General features: G+C 41.1%; 1 protein-coding gene across 3 annotated transcripts in view; it reads right to left on the minus strand.

Moving 5' to 3' along the window:
* csmd3b (CUB and Sushi multiple domains 3b) overlaps nt 1–21,961 on the minus strand; it is a 1,935,846-nt gene that overhangs the window by 393,587 nt on the left and 1,520,298 nt on the right. For 2 of the 3 annotated variants that reach the window (XM_087986040.1, XM_087986039.1), the window contains 2 exons: nt 18,901–19,116; nt 17,847–18,035 (listed from right to left, as the gene is read on the minus strand). In XM_087986040.1, coding sequence (XP_087842166.1) covers nt 17,847–18,035; nt 18,901–19,116 — 405 coding nt within the window. The remainder of the gene's footprint in view (nt 1–17,846; nt 18,036–18,900; nt 19,117–21,961) is intronic. The other variant, XM_087986041.1, reaches the window with a different exon arrangement.

Below are 21,961 nucleotides of genomic sequence, written 5' to 3' on the forward strand. Positions count from 1 at the left end.
AAACCCTCCAACCCTGGCAACATCCTTGTAAATCTTTTCTGAACCCTTTCAAGTTTCACAACATCTTTCCGATAGGAAGGAGACCAGAATTGTACACAATATTCCAACAGTGACCTAATCAATGTCCTGTACAGCTGCAACATGACCTCCCAACACTCTGACCAATAAAGGAAAACATACCAAACGTGTTCTTCACCACATAAAAGATTGTTAATTTTTTATTAGAAAGAAAGGAGAAATTGGTAGATTAGAAAACATGCATTATTAAAGACGTAATAAGTGAGCAACAGTAAAAGTTACAATTAAAAATTAAATATTCCATAAATGTTATTTATGCATTTAGTTTTGTTCTATAGAATTAATAAATACATGTTTGATGTTTTAATGGTTCTATAATTGTAATTTAATTTTTTTTCTATATATCATATGGGGTGGAAGAGAAAGCTAATTGATCGAGAGTTTTCTTGACATACCAGCTGTTAAAGAGTAAAATTGTCGTTCATAATAATAAATGTCACACACTATAAGCATTGAAAATTCAATGAGATGAAACCTTGGGTTGAATTTTTATTTTAGGGTTGAGGTCCTAACTGCAGCACAATTTTCAATTCAATTTTGACACAATTGCCAGAGGTGGCAAAATACTGGCCTGATTTGCAATCCAATTCGATCTAGCAGACATGAGGAGGAGGTGGAAGTTAAGAAGGGCCTGATTAATTTAAAGGGAAAATGGCAGCCAATATTGTGATAGTGATTTATCTTGAACTGGAAAATCAAGGACATCAGTCAGCCAGATGCGGTTCAGTTTCCTGTGAAAGAGCAGTCTCACATTTTACTAATATTAGTTTTTCCGAGTTATACATATGTATATAATAGGTTAATGGTAATGTTCGAAGGTTATAATACATAAGGCAACACCGAGTTCCAAAGGAAATAATGTCAGATGAATAAAGGCTTGATCAAAGAAGTAGATTTTAAGGAATATCTTGAGGGAGGACAATGAGTTGGAGAGGGAGAGGGAGGGTTTCCCAATGTTATTTCAACTTTAGACAACTGAAGGATATAATTGTATATCAACTGCAATTGCGGATGCTCCAGTGGCCCAACTTGGAAAATTGAAGGTATAGAGCTGTATAGCATGAAACAGACCCTTTAGTCCAACTCGTCCATGCTAACCAGATAATCTAAATTAATCTAGTCTTATTTGCCAACATTTAGCCATATCCTTCTAAACTCTTCCTGTTCATATACACCTCAAAATGCCTTTTAAATATTGTAATTGTACTAGCCTCCACGACCTCCTCTGGCGGCTCAATCCAACCATGCATAAAGATTTTGCTCCTTAGGGCCCATTTAAATCTATCCCTCCTCACCTTTAACCTATGCTCTCCAGTTTTGGATTCCAGTAACCTGGGGGAAAAAAAAACTTGACTATTCACCCGATCCATGCCCCTCATAGCTTTATAAACTTTTCTAAGGTCACCCTTCAGCCTCAGCCTCTGACACTCCAGGAAAAATAGCTCCAGCTTATTCAGCCTCTCCCTATAGCGCAAACCCGCCAACCCTGGCAACATCCTTGGAAATATTTTTTGGACTCTTTCAAGTTTCGCAACATCTTTCCTGTAGCAGGGCGACCAGAATAGCACACAGTGTTCAAAAAATAGCCTAACCAATGTCCTATACATTGCAACATGACCTTTCAACTCTTATACACAATGCACTGACCGATAATGACAAACAGACCAAATGCCTCATTATCATATATACTTGTGACACTATTGCCAAGGAACTATGAACCAGCACCCCAAGATGTCTTTCTTTAGCAACAATCCCCAGGACCTTATTATCAAGTGTATAAGTCCTACCCTGTTTTGCCTTTCCAAAATGAGGCACTGCACGTTTACCTAAATTAAGCTCCTCAGCCCATGTGCCCATCTGATCAAGGTCCCATTGTATTCTGACATAACCTTCTTTGCTCTCCACTGCACCTCCAATATCTCTGAGACTGTGGAGCTGGAGGAGATTGCAGGCACAGGGAGGGGCAAGGCCATGGAGAACCTTAAGAACAAAGATAAAAATTTTAACAACAAGATGATGCCTCATGGGGAATCATAATCGTCACATGGATAGTAAGAGAATGGGACGTGTTGCGAATGATTACATGGACAGAGTTTTGGATTACCTCAACTATACTGAAGTTAGAATATAAAAGATAGGACAGAAAGTACTGGAATAATTTAGAGATAATTAAGGCACAGATGAGTTGTCAGTAGCAGACGAGTTGAGACAGGGGTTTAATCAGGCAATATTACAGAGATGAAAACCTGTAATTTTCATGATAGCATGAATATGAAGTCTGAAGCTCATTTCAGGGTCAAGTATGACAAGATTGTGAATAAGCTGACTTGACCTCACACTGCTGTCAGAAATAGGAATGGAATCTTAGCTCGGGAACGGAGATTGAAATCGGGATTGAAAATGATAACTTCAGGCTTTCAAATATTTAATTGGAGGAAAAGCCTATTCAGTATCAGATGTTACATAATGAGGTTGATAATTTAGCAAAAGCGGAGAGTTGAGAGAAATGGTGGTAAGGTACTTCAGTGTGTTAATGTATGTGTGAAATTTAATGCAGTGCTTTTTATTCATTCACAGGATGTGCACATCACTGGTTAAGCCAGCATTTATTGCTCATCCCTAATGCCCTGAGGACTCTTACGAGTCAACCACATTGCTACAGGTTGACAGTCATTTGTGCGCTAAGCCAGGTAAGGATGGCAGTTCCTTCCCTAAAAGTGACTGAAGTGATTTACGCATTGAAATCAGGGAAAGGCAGGAATGAAATTAGACGATATCACGTGCAAGGACTTTGGAAATGAAGATTGGAGATGAGGTGATAGGTCGCAAAGATGGTGGAGTCAATTTGTTTTTAAGGGGAGAGGTAGTGAGAATAACTTTAAGGGAGGGACGGGCTATACATGAAGATAGTGAACAGTTAACATTGACAGCCAACATAGAGACTCGGAGATGATGCAAGTTGGTGGTCACCAGCTTAAAAGGAATATAATTGAAGAAAAGGGAGGTCATCGCCAAAAGAATTAGCAAGAATTTTTTTTTTCAAATCTGTCTACCACAACAAACCAAGACTGAAGAAATTATTTCTTTCTGTTTCTCTGGTTTGTTTGCTTGATTTTGACTTACTTTTATGTTTACAGATAGCCAGTCATGGCAGGAGTCTGAGGCAAGACCATGTGATGGTGTCTCCAGTGAGAAAAATGCAGACAAGGTAGAATGATCATTTCAGTAAAACACATTCTTCACCAGCACAGGAACCCTCTGCTTGGAAGTACCTGATGCAAGTTTAGAATGTGCTGCATAAGGTGACCAACATTTATTGGAAGAGGTCAGAAATGCAGAGTTGGTGGAGGACAGACACAGCCATAATTAGCTGGGTGGGGTTACTGAGTCCCAGGAGTCACAAGCAAGGCTGCTGGGGTGGGGGAGTTGAGGAATCTTTCTGAAACAATAAGTGTTCGAATCTTGGCATTGATTAAGACAGTTTGAAGATATCTATAGAGAAAGAGAAGACCATCTATGATATGTGCTCTGCCATATTTCTTACATATGAATGACTGTGACAGTCATAACGGCAGTGCATTGAGTGCAGAAACAATATACTGGCATTCTGTCACATTAACCACTCAGTCGCACTGATGGGGTGGTGACCAGTAGTATCCCATCTGGTGGCATCCTCTGAGCAGCATGCACACCTTGAAAGGCCTAGGACAATGTGCATTGGTGTTGAGTGATCCACTACTCCCACGTCATTATTATGGCCAGCGTCACTGACAGCCTCACCTACTCCAATCCAGCCCCCAGGACTGGCATTGTGACCAAGTGTGCCCTTTCAATGATACTGATGATGCAGCTACGGAATGCCCCATGGTCAGCTTGTTGAAGATGACTGTCCTGCACATCTCAACCATATGCACATACACACGAGAAATGTGCTTCCAACTCAGTCTCAGCCACATAAGGATTGTCCCGAGGAATAGACATGAGTGGAAAAAGCGTCGTCAGTAATATTACTTGATGGTTCATTTAAGTGACTTTTCACGGATGCTTTTAGTTGTCTGTAAAAATACAAACTTTTGTTGTGCAGCTTGTTGTAATTTGACCAACGACTTACAAATCATTCAAATAAAATTTGTAATTTTTTTAAGACTCAAAGACTTAACTAAAGTAAAGTAACCTGCTAAAATCTACATCTACTTTTCACTGATAAATAACAACCACTAGACTGTGACAGGAAACAACATTCTCCAGACCATGGAGTCTTTAGCTGTAAGCCCCATTGTTGTAAAATAAATAATCACAACAGACAACTACACTTCAAAGCTCTGTTAAGTCATCCGTTCAAGGGTGCCTGATTAGGAAAAGCTTGATGGAATGTGATAGTTAGTGTGTAGATCTTTGTAAAATACTTATCGTTCAGTAGTTCAGGAAAGCAAATCTTAGCAGGACTTTTCCACTTAATGGTAAGGTCTTAGGGAGTGTTGCTAAACAAAGAGACCTTGGAGTGCAGGTTCGTACCTCCTTGAAAGTGGAGTTGCAGGTAGATAGGATAGTGAAGAAGATGTTTGGTGTGCTTTCCTTTATTGGTCAGAGTATTGAGTACAGGAGTTGGGAGGTCATGTCGTGTCTGTACAGGACATTTATTAGGCCACTTTTGGAATATTGTGTGCAATTCTAGTCTACTTGCTATTGGAAGGATGTTGTGAAACTTGAAAGGGTACAGAAAATATTTGCAAGGAATATGCCAGAGTTGGAGGATTTGAGCTATAGGGAGAGATTGAATAGGCTGGGGCTGTTTTCCCTAGAGCATCAGAGGCTGAGGGGTGACTTTATAGAGGTTTATAAAATCATGAGGGGCATGGATAGGATAAACAAAGTCTTTTCCCTGGGGTGGAGGAGGCCAGAACTAGAGGGCATAGGCTTACGGTGAGAGGGGAAAGATATAGAAGAGATCTAAAGGGCAATGTTTTCACGCAGAGGGTGGTACGTTTATGGAATGAACTGTCAGAAGAAGTAGTGGAGGCCAATATGATTGCAACATTTAAAAGGCATCTGGATGAGTATTTGAACAGAAAGGGTTTGGAGGGATATGGGCCGGGTGCTGGTAGGTGGGACTAGATTTGGTTGGGATATGTGGTTGGCATAGACAAGTTGGACTGAAGGGTCTATTTCCGTGCTGTACATCTCTATGAACCTAACAGCAAGATTGAATAACATAAATTACTGTTTTTACATGTTAATACAGGGGCTGTTGTGGTGCTGTAGTAATGTCCTTGGTTCTAAGATGAGAGGCTCAGTTTCAAGTCAAACCTATATCATGGATGTGTAATAATATCACTGAACAGGTTAATTAAGAAAATACCTTATAACATACTGACAAGACCAAAAAAAACTTAGGTTATTTTGAAAGTCAGAAGAGGGCTGACTAACAGTGTTCATGGGACATGGCACAGAAAGGAAGTTAATTGATAATTACCCTATCAACTCAGAAAAATGGATGATGTCGAAATCAATATTTTGGATGCAACAAGACATTTCCTAGAACATTAACACTGTATTAACAAAATCAATCAAGTACACAATTGAAATAAAACTATGACAATAGGGGAAAGAAGGGAAAACCTGAAGTTTGAAGGTGGTGACTAGGTCAGTTGCTCTGCAACTACAATGACCAAGGATTGATCACGTGTCGGTGGTTTTATGTATGGGCATCTCTTCTAAAATTTTTGGTACTTTTGCTTGAATTATAGTATGCTTTGTGTAACTACCTTTTGAGGGCATAGTAGCAATGGCTTTCAATGTGCTTTGAGAATATCTTTTACCCTTTGTAAAGCTTTTGCATTCTGTGTAAATCCTCGTAAATTTCAAGTACAAATCATAAACCTGTGAACTCTGAGAGTCAGGTGAAAATCAAAGGTTTGATGATTGGAAACAAACTTGTGTGATTCCAATTAAGGTGGAAGCATTAGAAATTGGGGGAAAGGGTTCTTCTGGTGCAGAGGTCACGTCCCTGCCTATGAGCCAAGAGCTGTGGGTTCAAGTCTGACCTGCTCCAGAGAGGGGGTAACAACATCTCTGAAAATGTTGACTTGAAAATATCTCTGGAAAGTGGGAGGAGGATGTCTTGTCACACGGTGGCAACATCCTTCCTTTGAAGCCTGGATTCAAGCCCTCGCTGCTTCAAAGGTACGTCACAACATCTCAAACAGATTGTTGAACAAATATAGGAAGTGATGTAATGGTAATGTTATGGAACCTCAGGCCAATGTCCTTGCAATATGAGTAGGAATTGTACAATGGCAGATGGTGAAATTTGAATTCAAGGAAAATCTACAAAGTGGAGACAAGTGCCCTTTTGCTTAGTGGTAATATCCCTGCCTCTGAGTCAGAAGGGCTGAGTCCTTTCAGAGGGGGGACATAACAGATTTGAGCAGGTTTATTAAAAACATCTTTAAAGCTGAGGGTGGGAGATCATCTGGTACAGTGGTAGTGTCCCTACCTCAGATCCAGCACACCTGAGTTCAAGTTCTACCCAGTCCAAGCATGTGCAGTGACATCTTTAAACAGGTTGTCTTGGAGACTGTCTATGAAGTGAGGGGTAGTCATGTAACATAAGTTCATGGAAGTTGTGTGGCTTCCAGGCACCATAGGAAACACCTATGCCTCTTGACTTCACATCCGCCTTCAGAAAACACTACGCTTCTGTGCTAAGGACCTTTCTGGAGGAGGCAGCAGCAGGCACATAATCCCTGAATCAATGCAACATAAACTTTTCTTCCATTCTGGTCAACGTTTTGAGGTTCCAGTCAGCCCTCTGTAGGATTGCAAGACTGCTTATTCCGTTCCACTACACCTTCATCATTACTCTCCTTTAAGGAATGCAACCTTCTCCTCCTCCTCTTCCCCTTCAAAGTCCACACCATGTTGGAGGGCTTTATTATGGAATTTTTCAGCAACTAAGAGATGGTTGTGGAGTTCACAGGGCAGTTAATGCACTGCACCCAGACACCTTTGACAAGGTGCTGCACATGAGGCTGCAGAATAAGATAAAATGCCACTGTGTTAGGGGCAAGGTACTGGCATGGATAGAGGATTGGCTGACTGGCAGATGAGGAGAAAGTGAGGTCTGCAGATGCTGGAGATCAGAGCTGAAAATGTGTTGCTGGAACAGCGCAGCAGGTCAGGCAGCATCCAGGGAACAGGAGAATCAACGTTTCGGGCATAAGCCCTTCTTCAGGAATGAGGAAAGTGTGTCCAGCAGGCTAAGATAAAAGGTAGGGAGGAGGGACTTGGGGGAGGGGCGTTGGAAATGCGATAGGTGGAAAGAGGTCAAGGTGAGGGTGATAGGTCAGACTGGGGTGGGGGCGGAGAGGTCAGGAAGAAGATTGCAGGCTAGGAAGGCGGTGCTGAGTTCGAGGGATTTGACTGAGACAAGATGGGGGGAGGGGAAATGAGGAAACTGGTGAAATCCGAGTTCATCCCTTGTGGTTGGAGGGTTCCTTGGCAGAAGATGAGGCGCTCTTCCTCCAACCATCGTGTTGCCATGGTCTGGCGATGGAGGAGTCCAAGGACCTGCATGTCCTTGGTGGAGTGGGAGGGGGAGTTGAAGTGTTTAGCCACAGGGTGGTTGGGTTGGTTGGTCCGGGTGTCCCAGAGGTGTTCTCTGAAACGCTCCGCAAGTAGGCGGCCTGTCTCCCCAATATAGAGGAGGCCACATCGGATGCAGCGGATGCAATAGATGATGTGTGTGGAGGTGCAGGTGAATTTGTGGTGGATATGGAAGTTTCCTTTGGGGTCTTGGAGGGAAGTGAGGGGGGAGGTGTGGGCACAAGTCTTGCACCTCCTGCGGTTGCAGGGGAAGGTGGCGGGAGTGGAGGTTGGGTTGGTGGGGGGTGTGGATCTGACGAGGGAGTCACGGAGGGAGTGGTCTTTATGGAACGCTGATAGGGGAGGGGAGGGAAATATATCCTTGGTGGTGGTGTCTGTTTGGAGGTGGCGGAAATGACGGCGGATGATATCCGTTTGGAGGTGGCGGATGTAAAATGCAGATAAAGGGGTCTTTTTCAGGATAGCAGCTGTTGATGTGAAGGTCTGCAGGGGTCCATGTTGGCACCACAAATATTCATGTTATTCATTAATGATCTGGAAGAAGGAATTGAGGACATTGTTGCTAAGTTTGCAGATGACACAATGATAATTAGGTAACCTGTACTGGGATCATAGGGAAAGCGATGGCCTGGTGGTATTTATTCCTGATGAAGGGCTTTTGCCCGAAATGTCGATTTCGAAGCTCCTTGGATGCTGCCTGAACTGCTGTGCTCTTCCAGCACCACTGATCCAGAATCTGGTTTCCAGCATCTGCAGTCATTGTTTTTACCTTTTTATCGCGAGACTGTTCATCCAGAAACTCAGCAAATGTCCTTATGACCCGGATTCAAATCCTGCCACAGCTGATGATGGAATTTGAATTCAATTAAAAAAAAGATCTGGAATTAAGAATGCACTCGTGACAACGAAGCCATTGCTGACTTTTGGAAAAACTTATCTGGTTTACGAATATTCTTCTGGGAAGGAAATCTACCATCCTCACCTGGTCTGGCCTACATGTGACTCCAGCATGTGGTTGACTCTCAGTTGCCCTCTGAGATGGCCTAGCAAGCCATTCAATTGTAACAGTTGCTACAAAATCTCAGAGAAATGAAACTGGATGGAGCACCTGTCACCGACCTCGGCACTGGAAAAGGCAACAGCAGAAAGAGCCCTGTCGATCCTGAAAGGTTCTCCTCACTACATCTGCAGGATAGTGTTAAAATCGTGACAGTAATCTCACAGATGAGTTAAGCAACAGCCTAACACAGTCATACACTCAGAATTGTACCTTACAGGTAATGGCCCAGATACCACCATCACTGTCCCTCAATATGTCCTGTCTCACCAGCAGGACAGACCTAGCAGAGGTAGCAGCAGAGTGGTGTACAGTTAGTGGAGTTGCCTTGGAGTCACTATCAATGTGGCAAACTCTTTATAGTTGAAATGCCTTCTCAAAAAAAGCATCCATACATGCCTTATGTTATGATGGGTTGCTATTTAAGAGATGTCAGTCAGGCCCTAGAAGTATAGAAATTCAGACTCATTATATTACTGTAAAAGTGACTAGTAAGGTGTACCTATCTGAATGCTGTGGAATGAGATGTTCCATCATGAAACACTCAATAAAGGGGAGGCAGTGGCCTCTTGTTATTATCACTGGATTTTTAAGCTAGAGATCCAGGTAATGATTTGGGAACCACGGTTCGAATCCTGCCAAAGCAAGTGGTGAAATGTGAATTCAGTTTAAAAAAATCTGGAATTAAGGGTCTAATGATGACCACAAAATAAAATCCCATCTGGTTCATTAATGTCCTTTAGAAAGTAAACTGCCATCCTTACCTCGTCTAAACTGCATATGACTCCCAACCCACAGCCATGTTGTTGACTGCTCTCTGGGAAGGGTGTTGGCGAACTAGAAACGCCCTCATTCCACGAATCAATTAAAATTTTAAAAATAATTCTGCCACTATTTGCTTTCATTCGTACATTATCCAATACCACCTACACTCCTAATGCTTTACTCTGGCAATTAGGGATGGGTACTAAGTGTGGCCTTGTCAGTGACACCCTCTTCCTGTGAAATAATCATTAAATATTGATATAAAATGTCTGATTTCTACAATATACTATAGTCTAAAACAAACTGACATATGCCATTGAACATGCACGCAGTTTCATCAAATTGTTGCCTTCAAATCAAAGGGCCATAGGAACAGGAGTAGGTCACTCAGTTCCTTGAGCCGACTCCACCATTAAAATGGTAAATGTTCTTATCCCAGAGGTTTAATTGTTTCATAATCTTAAAAAAAAAATGAGAATTTCGACTGTTTGCTGTTCTACACTAAAGGCATTTTGGATATTTGAAAGGTTAAGAAAAAACTATTTCTTGCTCACCACACTGAAATTCAAGTTTAGAAAATCTCAATGTGGGTCCAAAGTAAAAATCTTCCCACTCATCCTGCCCAAACATTGAAAATGAAACAAAAAAATCCCAGTACTGAATGGCATGGATTGAGTGGAAAGTATGAGGCTTTTTCCCAGGATAGAGGGGTCAATTACTTGGGGCACAGGTTCAAGGTGCAGAGGGTAGGTGGGAGAGTCGTAAGTTTAAGAGATATGCGAGGCAAATTTTACACAAAGGTTGATGAGTGCCTGGAACATGTTGCCAGAGGAGGTGGTGAAAGCAGACACAATAGCCGCATTCAAGAGGTACCTGACCACATCCATGAATGGAAAAGGAATAGAGAGATATGGATCCTTTAAGTGAAGGTAGTTTTAATACGGAAGGTCAAAATGTATCGGTGCAGGCTTGGAGAGCTGTAGGGCTTTTTCCTGTGGTGTTTTGTTACTTTTTTTGTATTTTGCCCTCTCCTAGTTTTGGAATACCAACACCAATTAAACAACCTCAAGTTTTGCATGTGTTCCAGAGTTTCATGCAATGCCTTTTAATAACTGCTCCTGCTAAAGTGAAAACTAAGATTACGTGACGAAAGCAAGCCACAAGTGTACAATGAATAATTGCATTTCCCCAAACAAAAATCAAGGCTGAAACTAGATATTTCTTCTTCTTCATAGTATGGAGTCATAGAGTCATAGAGATGTACAGCACGGAAACAGACCCTATGGTCCAATCTGTCCCTACAAACCAGATATCCCAACCCAATCTAGTCCCACCTGCCAGCACCCGGCACATATCCCTCTAAACCTTTCCTATTCATATACCCATCCAAATGCCTCTTAAATGTTGCAACTGTACCAGCCTCCACCATTTCCTCTGGCAGCTCATTCCATACTTGTACCACCCTGTGTGTGAAAAAGTTGCCCCTTAGGTCTCTTTTATATCTTTCCCTTCTCACCCTAAACCTATGCCCTCTAGTTCTGGACTCCCTGATCCCAGGGTAAAGACTTTGCCTATTTACCCTATCTATGCCTCTCATAATTTTCTAAACCTCTATAAGGTCACCCCTCAGCCTCCGATGCCCCAGGGAAAACAGCCTGTTCAGTCTCTCCCTCGAGCTCAAATCCTCCAACCCTGGCAACATCCTTGTAAATCTTGTCTGAACTCTTTCAAGTTTCACAACATCTTTCCAATAGGAAGAAGACCAAAATTACACACAATATTCCAACAGTGGCCTAACCAAGGTCCTGTACAGCCGCGACATGACCTTGCAACTCCTGTACTCAATACTCTGACCAATAAAGGAAAACATACCAAAAGCCTTCTTCACTATCCTACCTACCTGCGACTCCACTTTCACAGAGCTATGAACCTGCATTCCAAGGTCTCTTTGTTCAGCAACACTCCCTAGGACCTTACCATTAAGTGTATAAGTCCTGTTAAGTTTGGCTTTCCCAAAATGCAGCACCTCGCATTTATCTGAATTAAACTCCATCTGCCACTTCTCAGCCCATTGGCCCATTTGGTCCAGATTCTGTTGTAATCTGAGGTAACCCTCTTCACTGAACACTACACCTCCAATTTTGGTGTCATCTGCAAACTTACTAACTGTACCTCTTATACTCGCATCCAAATCATTTATGTAAATGACAAAAAGTAGAGGACCCAGCACTGATTTTTGTGGCACTCTACTGGTCACAATCCTCCAGTTTGAAAAACAACCTACCACCACCCTCTGTCTTCTACCTTTGAGCAAGTTCTGTATCCAAATGGCTAGTTCTCCCTGTATTCCGTGAGACCTAACCTTGCTAATCTGTCTCCCATGGGGAACCTTGTCAAACGCCTTACTGAAGTCCACATAGATCACATCTACCACTCTGCCTTCATCAATCCTCTTTGGCACTTCCTCAAAAAACTGAAATAAGTTTGTGAGACATGATTTCCCATGCACAAAGCCATGTTGACTATCCCTAATCAGTCCTTGCCTTTCCAAATATATGTACATCCTGTCCCTCAGGATTTCCTCCAACAATTTGCCCACCATTGTCATCAGGCTCACTGGTCTATAGTTCCCTGGCTTGTCCTCACCACCATTCTTAAACAGTGGCACCATGTTTGCCAACCTCCTGTCTTCCGGCACCTCACCTGTGACTATCGATGATACAAATATTTCAGCAAGAGGCCCAGTAATCACTTCTCTGGCTTCCCACAGAGTTCTAGGGTGCACCTGATCAGACCCTGGGGATTTATCCACCTTTACCCATTTCAAGACATTCAGCACTTCCTCCCCTGTAATATGGACATTTTGCAAGATGTCACCGTCTATTTCTCCACAGTCAATATCTTCTGTATCCTTTTTCACAGTAAATACTGATGCAAAATACTCATTTAGTATCTCCCCCATTTTCTGTGGCTCCACACAAAGGCCGCCTTGCTGATCTTTGAGGGGCCCTATTCTCTCCCTAGTTACCCTTTTGTCCTTAATGTATTAGTAAAAATTATTTGGATTCTCCTTAATTCTATTTGCCAATGCTATCTCATGTCCCCATTTTGCCCTCCTGATTTCCCTCTTAAGTATACTCCTACTGCCTTTATACTCTTCTAAGGATTCATTTGATCTATCCTGTCTATACCTTACGTATGCTTCCTTCGTTTTCTTCCCCAAACCCTCAATTTCTATTGTTATCCAGCATTCCCTGTGACTACCAGCCTTTCCTTTCACCAGGAGAAAGTGAGGTCTGCAGATGCTGGAGATCAGAGCTGGAAATGTGTGGCTGGAAAAGCGCAGCAGGTCAGGCAGCATCCAGGGAACAGGAGAATCGACGTTTCGGGCATAAGCCCTTCTTCAGGAATGAGGAAAGTTTGTCCAGCAGGCTAAGATAAAAGGTAGGGAGGAGGGACTTGGGGGAGGGGCGTCGGAAATGTGATAGGTGGAAAGAGGTCAAGGTGAGGGTGATAGGTCAGACTGGGGTGGGGGCGGAGAGGTCGGGAAGAAGATCTCAGGTTAGGAAGGCGGTGCTGAATTTGATGGATTTGACTGAGACAGGGTGGGGGAGGGGAAATGAGGAAACTGGTGAAATCCGAGTTCATCCCTTGTGGTTGGAGGGTTCCTAGCCGGAAGATGAGGCTAGGAACCTTCCTTTCACCATGATAGGAATATACTTTCTCTGGATTCTCGTTATCTCATTTCTGATGGCTTCCCATTTTCCAGCTGTCCCTTTACCTGTGAACATCTGTCCCCAATCAGCTTTTGAAAGTTCTTCCCTAATACCGTCAAAATTGGCCTTTCTCCAATTTAGAACTTCAACTTTTAGATCTGGTCTATCCTTTTCCATCTTTATTTTAAATCTAATAGAATTATGGTTGCTGGCCCCAAAGTGCTCCCCCACTGACACCTCAGTCACCTGCCCTGTCTTATTTCCCAAGAGTAGGTCAAGTTTTGCACCTTCTCTAGTAGATGCATCCACATACTGAATCAGAAAATTGTCTTGTACACACTTAACAAATTCCTCTCCATCTAAACCCTTAACACTATGGCAGTCCCAGTCTATGTTTGGAAAGTTAAAATCCCATACCATAATCATCTTATTATTCTTACAGATAGCTGAGATCTCCTTACAAGTTTGTTTCTCAATTCCCTCTGACTATTAGGGGCTCTAAAATACAATCCAAATAAGGTGATCATCCCTTTCTTATTTCTCAGTTCCACCCAAATAACTTCCCTGGATGTATTTCTGGGAATATCTTCCCACAGCACAGCTGTAATGCTATCCCTTATCAAAAATGCCACTTCCCCTCCTCTCTGGCCTCCATTTCTATCCTTCCTGTAGCATTTGTATCCTGGAACGTTAAGCTGCCAGTCCTGCCCATCCCTGAGCCATGTTTCTGTAATTGCTATGATATCCCAGTCCCATTTTCCTAACCATGTCTTGAGTTCATCTGCCTTCCCTGTTAAGCCCTTGCACAAACTTATAAACTTTTATTAGGACGCCCCTCCATCTCTTGCATTCCAGTGAAAACAAACCTGGTTTATTCAACCTTTCTTTCAGAGCAAAAAATCCCCCATCCTGGGTAAACCTTTTCTGTACCATCTCCAAAGCATCCATATCCTTCTGGTAGTATGGTGACCTGAACTGGACGCAATATTCCAACTGCAGCCTAACTAAAGTTCTACAAAACTGCAGCATAACTTGTCTATCCTTATAATGATTGCCTCTTCCAATGAATGCAAGCCGTCATGGGCCTTTTTTACAATGTTATGTACCTGCACTGCCAATTTCAGTGATCTGCGGACCTGCACATTCAGATCCCTCTGCATATCGATACTTCTAAGGGTTCTACCATTCACTGTATAACTTCCACCTGTATGTGACCTTCCAAAATACATCACCTCACATTTGTCTGGATTAAACTCCATCTGCCATTTTTCTGCTCATGATTCCAACTGATCTATATCCTGCAAATCCTCTGACAATCCTCCTCACTATCTGCAACTCCACCAATCTTTGCACGATCTCCAAAGTTACTAATTAGACCAGCCATGTTTTCCCTCAAATCATTTATGTTGACCATGAACAGCAGAGGTCCCAGCACTGAACCTGATGGAACACCACGAGTTATAACCCACCATCCTGAAAAGCATCCTTCCACCCTCGGTCTCCTATGACTAAGCCAGGTCTATATCGATCTTGCCAGCTCACCGCTGATGCCATGTGACTTCACCTTTAGTACCAGTCTGTCATGAGGGACCTTGTCAAAGGCTTTACTGAAGTCCACATAGATAACATCAATCGTATTTCCCTCAAACCTCTTTGTCACCTCCTCAAAACACTGAATTACATTAGTGAGGCATGACCTCACTCACATAAAACCATGTTGTCTATCATTAATAAGAAAATTTGCATTTAACTGCACTTAGATCTCATCCCCGTGAATCTTTTTCAATAATTTCTCCACACTGATGTGAGGTTCACAGAGCTGCAATTTCCTGGATTATCCCCGTTATTCTTTTTATGAATGGCTACTGTCCATTCCTTTGGGACCTCACCTGTGTCTATAGACGCTACAAAGATGTCTGTCAATGCTCCAGCAATTTGTTCTCTTGCCTCCCTCAATATTCTGGGAGAGATCCCACCAGGAACCCAGGACTTAGCTACCTGCTTCTTTTTTACAATGCACAACATCTTTTCCTTTTTAATAGTAACTTGGTTTAGAAATTTGAGTCTCCCTTCCCTGAGATTATCTCCCACCAATCCTTTCTCTTTGGTGAATACTGACACAAAGTATTCATTTAGGACTTCACCAACTTCTTCTAGCTCCACACAAAGATCTGCTCTTTTGTCCTTGAGTGGTCAACCCCATCCCTGATTGCCCTCTTGCTTTTTATATGCGTATAAGAATCCTTGAGATTCTCCTTAATCCTGTTTCCTGATTACTTTTCATGACCCATTTTATCCCTCCTAATTCCTTGTTTAAGTTCTTTCCTACTTTCCCTATATGCTTCAAGGGCTTTGTAAGTTCCCACTTTCCTAGACATTGCATATACTTCCATTTTCTTTTTTAACAAGGTCATAACATCTCTGTTCATCCAAGGTTCATGTAATTTGCCATACCTGTCCTTCATTCTCACACTTCTGAACTCTCATCAACTGCTGTTTGAAATACTCCCACATTTCTGATGTGGATTTAGCCTTAAACTGCCACCTCCAATCAACATTCTCCAGTTCCTGACTAATATTGTTGTAGTTCACTTTTCCCCAGTTTAACACCTTCACCCAAGGATTGCTGTTATCTCTATCCATGAGTATCTTAATACTCATTTATTACTGTCAATACTCCCAAAATGCTCTCCCACTGAAACTTACTCTATTGGCCAAGCTCATTTCCTAAAACCAGTTCCAGTATAACCTCTTCCTGGTTGGATTATTTACATTTTGTGTCAAGAAACCCTGCTAAATGGTCTTTACAAATTCTGCCCCATCCAAGCCTCCAGTACGAAGTGAGTCACAGTCAATATAGAGGTAGTAAAAATCACCCACCACAATCCAGCTGTGTTCACATCTTTCCAAAATCTGTCTCCATATTCTCTCCTCTATCTCCTTTTAGGAGGCCTGTATTATATCCCCAACATTGTGATTTCACCTTTCCTATTCCTGAGTTATACTCATACTGCCTCGCTGCATGAGTCCTCTGATGTAAGCTCCCTCAGAGATACTCCTTTGCCAGTAATGCAACTCCCCCACCCCTTCTATCACACCTGAAGCATCTCAATTTTGGGACATTCAGCTGCCAGCCCTGTCCCTCTTTCAGTCAAGTCTGCATAAATACAATAATGTCATAGTTCCAAGTACTAACCGAACTAATAATAGAAGCATTTCACTTGCATAATACCATCAAGGAATCTATCTTGTTTTTGTTTTTGATTTGTCAGCAGAGACAAACATTCATATTCTGCAAACAGTTTAAGGATGAAATAGCATGGTGATAATAATTAGATGTTCTGTTATTTTTTAGTGATGATGCTTGAGGGATAAACACTGAGCAGGATACTGGGGATAATTATTCTGCCCTTCTTCAAAACAGTGTCATATAGTATGATACATTAATCTGTGTTATCCAGGCAGATATAGTCTTAGTTTAAAGTCTTATCCAAAAGATAATATCTAGAACATTGCAATGCCTCCTCTATGTTGCACTGAAACATCAACCTTGATTTCTGTTCTCAAGCACAGGACTGGAAATTGACCCATCATCTTCTGATATAGGGGTGAGCCACAGCTGACATCTAGACATACTTGTATGGAGCTTCGTTGTGCTAGCTACTCTGGATCATGTATGAATAAAGACGTTTTGACAAAATATCTCATTGCTCTTGTTCTGTTCCAATAACTTGCACTGTCTTCAGGTTAGTAATAACAAAAAGTGAAATTAAAATTGAATTTTTTTCTTAAATGGATATTTATACAAAATGGTTAATTGCAGTTTCCAATCGTTTTGTTTTTATAATTAAACTAAAAACCAAACATAACGTTTTTCTTTCGAAATAAGTAGAATGTTACTCTCTAGTCAGAAAGGATTTTTTTTCTCAGACAAGACTTGTGCTTGTGCTATTCTGGGTCCTTAATACTGTACTTGAATGAAAATATAAGATTGCAGTACTATCAATATAATAGCTGGTTAATGATTCATTTTTACCAACAGGAAACATAAGTAAGTGTTAAGTTTTCAATTTTGGAATGAAAAATGATATAATTGTGTACTTTCTGGAAATTCACAGATTGCAAAGTTATCCTTAAATTTTCTATATTAAGATTTTTTAAACAGCCTATGTTGTCTGGTGTTTGACTGTTATTTATCCAAATATAATAAATTTTCATTTAAGCATTATCATATCATTGAATATTGAATAACAATTAATTAAAGAAGGGAGAATAATGAGGCACTATGACTAAAGATTTTGTTTCCAGAACATTATTTCACTAATGGGGAAAAATTGTATTCTCGAGTTAGGGAGGGGTTATGGTATTGAAAGTACTTATTCACTCATACAATGATATACTCCTGCAGGTCATATAGATTGCTAAGGTTGTTAATTATTTTAAAACCAAAGGCAATAATGAATGGAGATATAATTTCATTTTGCTCGAATACCAATAATATCTATTGCACCAAAGCCAATACGAACATTGCTGTGACTAAATGATTCATTATTATTTGCATGCCATTAATTCCAACTCCAACAATAACTACACGTACAAGCAAACAAAAGCAGCTGACCACGTACCCACACACCTTGGCAGAGGTGCACTCCACACACGACGGCCACCTCCAAGACATGTGATCTGGGATGCACCTTCCAGACGGTAACCAGGAATACAGGAAAATGTTAGAGAATCACCAATTCCAAATGATGTTCCTATTCGTTTGCCAAATGTAGGATTTCCTGGGTCTTCACAAGGTTCCAAGTTGTACTCTGCCAATATTATCACAGAGATGTGTAAAGAAGCATTTCTAACCAAAAAAATAGACCTAAAGAAGAAAGCAAGATGAAGTTTCAGCTAGACTATTTAGTTTAATTAAACAAGGATGTTGTCAGCGTTGGAGGATTTGAGCTATAGGGAGAGGTTGAGTAGGCTGGGGCTGTTTTCCCTGGAGTGTCAGAGACTGAGGGGTGACCTTATAGGCATTTATAAAATCATGAGGGGCATGGTCAGGGTAAATAGACAAGGTCTTTTCCCTGGGGTGGGGGAGTCCAGAACTAGAGGCATAGGTTTAGGGTGAGAGGGGAAAGATATAAAAGAGACGTATGGGACAACATCTTCAAGCAGAGGTTGGTGCATGTGTGGAATGAGCTACCAGAGGAGTTAGTACAATTGCAACATTTAAAAGGCAGCTGGATGGGTATATGAATAGGAAGGGTTTGGAGGGATATGGGCTGGGTGCTGGCAGGTGGGACTAGATTGGGTTGGGATTTCTGGTCGGCATGGACGTGTTGGACCGAAGGGTCTGCTTCCATGCTATACATCTCTATGACTCTGTGACTATCAGTCGAGAATGCTGGAAATGTCTGACATTTTGGAGGTGGAATTGAGATGTTTTGTTATTCAGGTCAAGCCTTTCATCAGAATTGAATGAATAAGCCCAAATATAATCAAAAGGTTGAAAAGAGAAATTGGTAAAGGTCAAGAGATTAGCTACTTTAACTACGTTTCAGTATTTCCTATTTTAATTTCTGATCTACAATATATTTCTCCTCTGTGTTAAAGCTAAGATTGATCACCTTCACACTCAAACTTCTTTTCTTTATCAATTAGTATTGCATATGCCTGTGTTCTTACCTGAAAATGTAATATTAAATCCTTCGTATGATATTGAAAAGTCTGAAATGAAACGTAACTGAGCCTTGAAATTTCCATAGAGACCAGCGTTAATTGGTGCGAGCAGGTCTGAGCCAGTCAACCGTGCTAATGGCTGAGTAAAGCTGCCATTCTCTGTGATTAGAAAGTAGTCATGATGATCCTCGAGATGAAAAGTGTGAAAGGTGAATTGTACACCTGTGAAAAAAAATAAAATAGAATGAGTTAAAAAATCACATTCCATTCCAGCCTCATTAACGGCTTACAGTCAGGCATGAATCACTGATACATTTTCTTTTTTTAATAGATCTTCCTTCAAACTAAGGATTCCTCACATGAAGGTTACTCTTTTTTAGAACTCCTTCTCCAGAATCTGGTACAACACTGGATTTAGAAAATAGTTCAGCAATTAATTTATTAAAATGCGCAGAGCAATATATTTGAATTAGCCATCTGCAGAAGCAGCTCATACCCTAAAAACTAAGACGTGAGTAACCAATATTTGTTTAATGGTCACTTACTGATGAGATACTTGACACTGATGAATTAGTAAGGAGATACACAGGAATATTTTTAAAACTAATAGTTTTGGGAGAAACAGGTACAACTTTGAAAAAGAATCTAAATAATTCCGTTCTCCAGCAACGAAAACTAAATAGAAAGCACAAACTAATAAGGTCTGAATTATGCTTTTGAAAGTTAATCTACAAAAGTTAGATTTGAAAACATTTATTCCTTGAGACAAGGTGTAAGAATATTTGATCATGATAACTTTCTTCTCCTTTGAGACACCTGTCATATAATAATTTGTCATCAAAACAGTAATATCTATCTGGTCCCCTGTGAGATAGTAATCATGTACATTGTATTCAAATTATATTCTCCAGCCTTTATCTCATTTCAGTTTCCCTCTTCCACACAATTTCTTTAATACCAAATAAGCGATGCTTCAATATTCCACTCTTCTAATCCACATGCTCAAACCTATGAGAGTGAAATAATCACAGTATAGGAACAATGAAATGTGTCTCATTCAAAATTATAGGTGTGGGGTTGGGGAGTGGGGGTGGGGTTCACAGTATGTTCATGTAAGAAAACATGTGGTTTTGGGTGTAGGTGGGGAGATTAGGTCCTGGAAAATTGAAAACAGGTCAGAAAGCTTCCTCCAAATGGTCAAAATCAACATCACAAGCAAACACCCCTGGGTCAGCTGCGTTATCAATTTCAATATGTTAATCATACAATTAGTGTGACATTCACATGGTTTGTGCAATTTAACTATGACCCACTGGCTTCCTAGGTTTCCTTGTGCACACTAGGGAAAACAACTAATAAGGAGATGAAGACATGATAGGGATATATGTCAACAAGCACTGACACCTCACAGCTGTTATCCTATCTTGTGTGAATGACTTTTTTTGTCCCCCAGTACTTGTGCTGAAAGCTCACTTTTAGAATTATAATAACTGCTTCTAGAATACACATTTAAAATTTTAATACAATTTCTACACAGCTGAGGCTTGTACATCTGATCTGCACTTTGGAACGTTGATCTATTAGCCCAGCACTCGTGCCAATTAGGAACATAGACACAGGAGTAGGCTATGTCACCCCTTCAGCCTGTTCCACCATTCATCGAGCTCACGGTTGATCTGTATCCTAACTCAAAATATCCACATCCCTTAATATCTTTGCTTAATGAAAACATTATCGGTCTTGGATTTAAAATTAACAACTGATCGAGCATCTACTACCATTTGTCAAAGACGGCTCCAAACTATGCTTTCAGTTCTAAAATCCCCAACCTGTGGAAATAGTTTATATTTATTAAACCTGTCTTTTCCTGTGAATATTTTTAAGACTTTGACCTTTCTAAATTCTAGACAATTAAGTAAAACTTGTATAATTTCTCCTCATTACTTAACCCCTGAAGTTGCATTATCATTCTTGTAAACAATGCTGTACTGTCTCCTAAGCCAACATATCCTTGCTAAGGTGTAGTGCCCAGATCTTCTCTCAATACACCAAGTGGAGTTTAACCAGGGTTTTGTAAAACTATAGAATAACTTCTACATCCCGACTCAGGCGACTGACTGTGTGGAGTTTGCACGTTCTCCCCGTGTCTGCGTGGGTTTCCTCCGGGTGCTCCGGTTTCCTCCCACAGTCCAAAGATGTGCAGGTCAGGTGAATTGGCCATGCTAAATTGCCCGTAGTGTTAGGTAAAGGGTAAATGTAGGGGTATGGGTGGGTTGCGCTTCGGCGGGACGGTATGGACTTGTTGGGCCGAAGGGCCTGTTTCCACACTGTAAGTAATCTAATCTAATCTAATCTAATCCTTGCACTTCAGTCATCTGGATGTTAGCTTTCTGCACATATGATATTTTCAAGATCTACGCACCTCAAGACCCAAGTCTTTTTGGACATCTATTGTATTTAACTTCATACTATCCTGAAAGTACACCATTATATCATTTTTCATTCCAAAATTGAAAACCTCACACTTACTTGCATTAACCTCCAACAGCTACAGTTTTGCCCATTTACTTATTCTATAATATCTCTTTGTAATTTTATGCTATCATCTGCTGCCTAAGTTGGTTTCATCAGTAAATTTGGATATATGACCTTCTGATGCCATTATCCAAGCAGCTGATAAATGCTAGTAATAATTGAGTGCCAATCACAGATCCTTGTCAGACACCACTGGTCACATCCTGCCAATGTAAGGATCATTCCATGATCCCTATTTTCTGTTGCCTGCCACTCAACCAAATTCTGAGCCATGTCAGGAAATTGTCCTCAATTCCATGGGCTTGTACATTAGTTAATAGTGGTAAAAACAATGACTGGAGATGCTGGAAACCAGATTCTGGATTAGTGGTGCTGGAAAAGCACAGCGGTTCAGACAGCATCCGAGGAGCAGTAAAGTCGACGTTTCGAGCAAAAGCCCTTCATCAGGAACGAGTCCAGAACATTAGTTAATAGTGTCTCAGGTGGGACTTTAGCAAATGCTTTCTGGAAGTCCGTACAAAGAACATCAATA

Source organism: Chiloscyllium plagiosum, unplaced genomic scaffold, assembly GCF_037043375.1.
Source record: "Chiloscyllium plagiosum isolate Xiang-an unplaced genomic scaffold, Cpla_swu_hap1 HiC_scaffold_4, whole genome shotgun sequence".
Taxonomy (NCBI): domain Eukaryota; kingdom Metazoa; phylum Chordata; class Chondrichthyes; order Orectolobiformes; family Hemiscylliidae; genus Chiloscyllium; species Chiloscyllium plagiosum.